At 40.5% G+C, this 7,911-nt stretch overlaps 1 protein-coding gene across 1 annotated transcript; it reads left to right on the top strand.

Moving 5' to 3' along the window:
• Positions 1 to 6,898: 6,898 nt before the first annotated feature.
• LOC104443024 lies at positions 6,899 to 7,519 on the top strand. Its single transcript, XM_018872655.2, has one exon. It carries the CDS (start codon positions 6,899 to 6,901, stop codon positions 7,517 to 7,519), a length of 621 nt encoding a protein of 206 aa, XP_018728200.2.
• The last annotated feature ends 392 nt before the right edge of the window (positions 7,520 to 7,911 follow it).

The raw sequence follows: 7,911 nt of genomic DNA, 5'->3' as shown, positions 1-7,911 counted from the left end.
AGATATACTGAAGGTACGTCTATCATAACCCACCTAGATGAATTTAATAAACTCATGTTGGATCTGAAGAACGTCAGTAAGATTCTTGATGATGAAGAACATGGTATGATGTAGTTAGCCTCTTTACCAGAGTCATGGGAGCACTTTACTGATTCGTTGTTGCAGGAGCGTATTACGATTACCTCAGAATAAGGAGTGGCAGAGAAAGTTGCGAGATGACGGTCTGGCGAAAGGGGCAGCGCAAGTACTGACGATTCGGGGTAGAGAACAACATCGAGAGCCTAGTAGCAGCAGAGGTAAAAGTAGATCAAAATCACGCAATAGAAAGTCCAAGGGACGCGTGAAGTGTTTTGAGTGTCACGAGGAGGGGCACATCAGGAGAGATTGTCCAAAGCGGAGGAATAAAGTTGATAAGCAAAATGCTACAACCAAAGGTGGCAAACGTTGTTCGAGGGGAGCAATAGGGATGCGTGTCGTCTTATGTGTGACTCGCTACTTCGTCAGGAGACGAATGGGTGCTAGATTCGGGGTGTTCTTATTATATGACGCCTCATAAGAACTGGTTCACTACTTACCAAGCTGCAGATGATGGTAGGGTTCTTTTGGGGAATAATGCAGTCTGCAAGGCTATGGGGATAGGGACAATCCGAATCTAGATGCACGATGGGGTGGTGCGCACATTGACAGATGTGAGGCATGTACCGGAGCTCAAGAAGAACCTTATTTCTTTGGGGACACTCGATGCATCAGGTGTAGGTACACCGCTGAAGGTGGAGTACTGAAGATCTCTCGAGGTGCCATGACAGTGATGAAGGGGAAGAAAGTGAATACTCTCTATCATCTACTAGGAGAGACCGTGACTGGAAGTGTTGCTGTTTCATTAGGTGAGTCAGACTCTAACTTGACTCAGTTATGACATATGCGTTTGGGGCACATGAGTGAGGCAGGTATGACGATGCTGAGTGAAAGGGGGTTATTGAGTGGTCAGAAAACAGGGAAGCTGGACTTATGTGAGTACTGCATCTATAGAAAGCAACACAGAGTTAAGTTTACTACAGCTATTCATTCGACCAAACGACCTGTTGAATATATTCATTCAGACATCTGGAGCCCGTCTTCGGTTCCTTCGAAAGGAGGTGCTCGATATATGCTGACTTTTATCGACGATTATTCGAGGAAGGTATGGGTATACTTTCTAAAGCACAAATATGACGTGTTTGATCGGTTCAAGAAATTTAAGGCATTGATTAAGAAGCAGTCAAATAAGCAGATCAAGTGCCTGAGAACCGATAATGGCATGGAGTTCTGTGGTAAAGATTTTACCGAGTTCTGCGAGAAAGAAGGTATTGTAAGACATCGCATAGTACCTGGGACACTACAGCAGAATGGCGTCGTAGAACGGAAGAACAGAATCTTGCTTGAGCGAGCTCAATGCATGCTTTCGCATGCAGGACTTGGCAAGGAATTTTGGGCCGAAGCAGTGAATATGTCGTGTTACCTCGGTAAATCGATCTCCACCGCTCGCTATCGAGTGGAAGACTCCTGAGGAAGTATGGTCGGGGAAACCTGTTGATTATTCCGGATTACGTATATTCGGATGTCCTGCGTATGCTCATGCGAGTGATGGTAAGCTTGAGCCGAGGGCGAAGAAGTGCATATTTCTGGGTTATGCACAAGGGGTGAAAGGCTACCGGCTGTGGTGCATCGATCCCAGATCACCCGGTTTTCTAATCAGCAAAGATGTGATCTTCAACGAGACTGCAATGCTTCAACAGAGGAATTCTGAGACACAACCAGCAAAGAAGACAGATCATGGTGTCATAAGTGAGGTGGAGCTTCAGGTGGAGACTCCGGAGACCTCGAAGGTAACAGAGGTTGAGACTACAGATGAAGCCGCAGTTCCTGAAGTCAGTGATAGTGAACAACCAGCAAAGCTGCAACAGACTATAGTCGCAGATAGAGAGAGAAGGCAAATTAAACCACCGGTACGTTATGGTTATACAAATATTGCTTATGCATTGATTGTAGGTGATGAGGTGGAGACAGATGAGCCTTCGTCTTACTCTGAGGCGATGGCTAGTCCGGAGTCGTCGCAGTGGCTAGGGGCTATGAGTGAAGAGATGGAATCTCTCCATCGAAATCAGACATGGGAGCTGGTCAAAGTACCCAAGAGCCAAAAGATTGTTGGAAGTAAATGGGTCTTCAAACGGAAAGAGGGCATTCCTGGTGTCGAGGTAGTGAGATATAAGGCAAGACTTGTGGCGAAGGGATATACATAGCGTGAGGGCATTGACTACAATGAGGTGTTCTCTCCTGTGGTAAGACATACTTCTATTCGTGTTTTACTTACCTTAGTTGCTTCGCAGGATCTCGAATTAGAGCAGCTAGATGTGAAAACTGCGTTTCTTCACAGTGAGTTGGATGAGCAGATTTACATGAGGCAACCTGAGGGATTTGCTATTCTTGGTAAGGAAGATCATGTTTGCTTGTTAAAGAAATCTTTGTATGGGCTAAAACAGTCTCCTAGGCAGTGGTATAAACGTTTTGATACTTTCATGGCTAGTCAAAACTATTCAAAAAGTCAGATGGACAACTGCGTTTACTTTAGGAGATTGGAGAATGGTTCTTTGATTTATCTACTTTGATATGTTGATGATATGCTAATAGCAGCTAAGGATATGTCTTATATTAATGTGCTGAAAAGGCAGTTGAATGCTAAATTTGAGATGAAAGATTTAGGTGTTGCAAAGAAAATTTTGCGTATGAAGATTTTGCGTGACAGGACTGTAGGAGTTTTATGTCTGTCTCAAAAGAAATACATTGAGAAGATCGTGGCACGTTTTAACATGCAGTCAGCAAAATCTGTAAGTACACCTTTAGCAAAACACTTTAAACTTTCAGATAAATTATCATTGCGATTGAGGAGGAGGAGGAGCATATGTCCCGTGTTCCTTATTCTAGTGCCGTGGGTAGTATTATGTATGCTATGGTGTGCACTAGGCTTGATATTTCACAAGCTGTGAGCGTGGTTAGTCGCTATATGAAGCGTCCTGGTAAAGCTCATTGGGAAGTTGTGAAGTGGATCCTCAAATATTTGAAGGGGACAAGACATGGGTACAAAGATATTGGAGGGACAGCAATGGCAGTGAGACCACTTTGGTTATGTGGATTCGGATCACGCCGATGACTTGATGATTGCGGGTCTTTAGCGTGGTACGTGTTTACGCTAGCGAGGTGGTGCGGTTAGTTGGAAAACGTCCTTACAGGATCACATTGCCTTGTCTTCGACTGAGGCAGAGTACATGGCACTAACCTTTGTAGCAAAAGAGGTGATATGGTTACAAAGTTTGCTCTTGGACTTTGGGTTAAAACAGAAAAGTGTGGATATACATTGTGATAACCAAGGTGTGATATATTTGGTGTATAACCCAGTTTATCACGAGCGAACAAAGCATATCAACATCAGGTACCACTTCATCCGAGATGTCTTAGTTAAGGGTATTGTTATTGTTAAAAAGATTGCTACAGCAGATAACCCAGTAGACATAATGACTAAGTCTGTTCCTGTGACGAAACTCAAGCTTTGTTTGAGCTCTATTGGCGTCTGTGGAGAGTGAGCGCCCGTCGGGGCGTTGGGAGAACAATATGGATGATGAGCACTATAACTTGGCTTCAAATATCGAGCCAAGGTGGAGAATTGTTAAATTATGTCTCGAGTTTTCGCTGGAAAAGAAATATAAAATAAATAAATGGGCACACGGTATACGAATTTCTTTTGCCGATGAAGTCCCTGCACGAAGAGGTTTCTTTTCTTGGCGTGAAGTCCTTTGCTCTTGAAGATTGAATTCTCGGTGGGGCCCACGCCATGGGCTTTCTTCATTTAGCCAAGCCTACAAGAGAAAGGAGTAATGCGAAACCCTGCACGTGAAGACTCAAAAAAAAAGAAAGTGGGGCCCAAGGTCAAACTGTTGACCTTGGGCCCACACACGGATGTATAAAACCGATGTCTCCAGGAGGGGTTCCTTCTTCTGGTCGCCGCTGCAGCTTTACGAAAACCTACGAAGCGCACGTCCACGATCCGCGAGGATTCCGAAGCCGCAAGTCCTTGAAGCCGCGTGCGTTATACGTAGAGTTTTGTCACACGGTAATTTTGTGCAGTAAGTTTATATCCAAGCGAGTTGTTATTTATACACTTAGGGTTTGGGGTGAAATCTAGGTGTGGAAAACACTTGAGCGATTGAGCGATTGTAAACTCTGATTTTCCGATTTTAGTGGATTATTTGCTGCTGGCTCTCCCCGTGGACGTAGGTATCGATACTCGGACCGAACTACATAAATTTCTGGTGTCCTGATTTTTCTCGTTTATTTCTCTGGTGATTTCGCGTTGACGTAATTTGTAACATCCTGTCATTTCCGCGTATTATATCCCAACAGTTACCTCGATTAGAGTTTACGTGTTTTTAACGCATATAAATTGCCGTTTTCATTTCAAGTGATCTTTTCTTAGGAAAAGGACAGAAAACGGCAGTTAGGTATCATGGGGACGCAAAATTTCCCACCGAGGGGCCTAGGGACTCTCGAGCAATTAAACATTCAGCTTCGTTGCAACCCCCAACAAATGAAAAGCCACGCACATGCGCAGTACACTCCGCTAATAGCCAGGGGCGACTTTGACCGTTCTTTTAGTCTCAAGACCAAGACAAACAAATTGTAAACAATGACTCTAGGATCAATTTCTAATTCTTGGTCTTGCTTTATACAAGTAACGAATCAAATCAAAATATCGGCGTGATTATAGTGTAGAACTTTTCACAAATCAATGTGAAGATAATACATCAAGTAGAGTATCCACGAATTAACCATTTAGAGATTTTATTTTTTGTGCATTTTTTATGTAAATTACGTTGTTATCTTCATCTTTATCTTCTACCATGATTACAGGGATAATATATCTCTAATATCTTTCTATTTATACTGTACAAAGTATTAATGAAATCTATGTGCTTCATTCATTCAATTCTCTGTTTATCTTAAATCAGAGCCAAACAAAGGCACACTAATCTTGTTAAGGAGAAAAAATCAATACAATCATGTCATCTCCCTCTTCAAACTTGAAATTTCAATTTTCTTCCAACATCAATGTGGCAAACTTTGCGATGTTGAAGGTCAATGAAAACAAATATTTTCTTTGGGAGACATAGGTTTTGTCTCTAATTGAAAGTTAGAACATACTTGATTTCTATATCAAAGAGATACTAGCACCACTCCAAACTCAAATATTAAAAAAAAAAAAAAAAAAAATGGTCGAAATAAGTAATCTATAATATATATTATGGATGCGTAGTGACCGTCTCATAAAATTTTGGATCGTGGGTACACTCACAAAAAAGGTTCTTGGACATGTATTAAACTTTGAACAACATCAAAAGTAGATGGAGCTATGGAGTCTAATAGAGGAAAATAATATTCAAGCCCAGAAAAAGTTTGTTGGGGACAGACACTTCCCATTAAGTTAATACTGCTAATGGCATGCATGTACTTTCTATCACGATTGTATATGCCCTAGACTTGCTTTATATAAGGGCAATATCTTTTATAAATATAACGTTGAAGCTTGTAACTCTTGAACTTGCAACACTGATACTAATAGTAGAAAGATTGCCTAGTACATACCGTGGTTTTCCCTTTCTGATTTTGTGAAGTTTTTTCCATGTAAAAATTCTCGTTTGTTTTTCTCTCTATTTTTCAATTCATAAATTCACAGTCCTCACAATTGGTATTAGATCTTGGCTTTGGCGAAACAGTGGGAGCAAATATAGATGAGCAAAATGTGAAGATTGATCGATTAAATGGCAAGGACTTTGGTTTTTGGAAAATGCAAATCAAGGATGTGTTGTATCCAAAAAAAAAAATGCATCAGCCTTTGTTTGGAGAGAAACTAGATTCTATGATGCAAGAAAAGTGGGAATTGTTAGATCGGCAAGCTTTAGCTTTGATTCATCTCACATTAGTGCAGAACGTTACTTTCAACATTGCCAATGAGGCGATTATGGGATTATGAGAATATGGGCATAGGACTTTTAAATATGAAAAAACATGAGTGCAACTACTAGGATACCTCTAGGGAGAAGTTATGGCAAAAACCATTATGAATACCACCAACTGGATACTGGAGAGCCCCCGCACAAATCAAACAAAACTACTATCTTTCAATTATTTTTATTTTCCTACAATGTACTTTAAATTTCCATACTCACATCTTTGATTAAATTCCGACATATTGTTTAGTTGTAATTTCCATATTCGAATTGTTACTTAAATTCCAGATGTATTTTATTCTAAGTGTTGCGTCATCAATTAAATTATGATGTAATATGATGTAATATCTTCGCGTTCTCAAGCATTGTCGATGATTAAATTCTGACATTGTTTGTTTACCTTTATCCTTATCGAAGTTATTGTATTCTCCAAGCTTTGTTACTGATTAAATCCTGATTTGTGTTTATATAATTATGTTCGTAATAAAGCTTTCAATTTCATTGTATATCTATGACATTTCCTTCTGGAATTGTCATGAAATATGTATCCTCTCATTAAAAGCTAAAGAACTATTTTTGATAAAAGATATTTTGTCCCGGAAGAAATTTGGGCGGAACAGTTGGATTCATCAAGAAAAAGTTCAGACGCATCCTTCAATAATTTTATGATTCTTCACATTCCTATATTAACTAAAACAACCGAAACAATACACAGTAGAGCATCCTCACTCTCTCTCTACACTCCTATAATAAGTAAGACAACCAAAACACGGTCCAGTATCTTCACTCTTAAGTCTCTCTCTCTCTCTCTCTCTCTCTCTCAAAGAAGAAAAAAAATGACAGAACGCAAGCCTGAAAAAATGGAGGAAGGCAATGGCGGTAATTATCAAGGACAGAGTCCCATACCACCAGCAAACATAGCAGAAAACTGGTTCCGATACTTCCAGTACAACCCCAAAGGCGACAAACCAAGTGACGTGCGGAACATCATGCTAATCATCGCTACTCTGATTGCGGCTATCACATTCCAGGCAGGCGTGAACCCTCCCGGCGGGGTATGGCAAGATAATGAAGATGGCCATTCGGCCGGCATGGCAATCTACGCGTCTCGTCAAATTCCCTTTTATGTGTTCTTGGTCTCCAACACTTTCGTGCTCTCCACTTCTCTACTTGTCATTGTCTGTCTCACTTACAGGTTCCCACTGCACTTCGAGATATGGGTGGCCACGGCATCGATGATGGTGACCTATGCATCGGCAATCTTTGCCGTGACGCCACGTGAGTATGTGAGGTTCCGCTATGTGCTATTCGCAGGGGCGCTGCCAGTGATATGTCGGTGCGTATTCCAAGCGTATGGGAAGTTCTGCTACACGAAGGAACCGAACAGCGAGGAGCATCACACAATAATCGGACCAAGCAGGAAGGAGTGCCGGACAACGCTCAAGGTTGATAAAATGAGACAAGGAGTTGCTTCCGTTTAGTATGTGTGAGGTCTTTGTTTTCGAGTTGCTTCCGTTCAACCAAGTATTCACTTGGTTATAAGTATGAACTTTATGGACATGCAAACATAATTAAAATGTGGGTGATGTTCGTATTTCTAAGCGTTCGTTCGTTTCACGGAAAATATCATGTTTCTGGAAAACATTTTCCCTGGAAGTCATTTTCCGGAAAATGACTCTATTTTCCGGTGTTCGGCCAAAATCTAAAATTTGAGTGAAAAATATTTTCAAATGTTCGTTAACTCATTTAATTGTTTGGGAAAAATTATAAAAATTGAATTTTAATATTTTTAATTGACCAAAAAATTTATTTTATTTATTTATATTTTTTAAAAATGATTTTTAATTATTTATATTTTTAAAAATCAAAATTT

Source organism: Eucalyptus grandis, chromosome 4, assembly GCF_016545825.1.
Source record: "Eucalyptus grandis isolate ANBG69807.140 chromosome 4, ASM1654582v1, whole genome shotgun sequence".
Taxonomy (NCBI): Eukaryota; Viridiplantae; Streptophyta; class Magnoliopsida; order Myrtales; family Myrtaceae; genus Eucalyptus; species Eucalyptus grandis.
The sequence above is the reverse complement of the archived record's forward strand: the minus strand, read 5'-3'. Positions and strand labels throughout refer to the sequence as shown.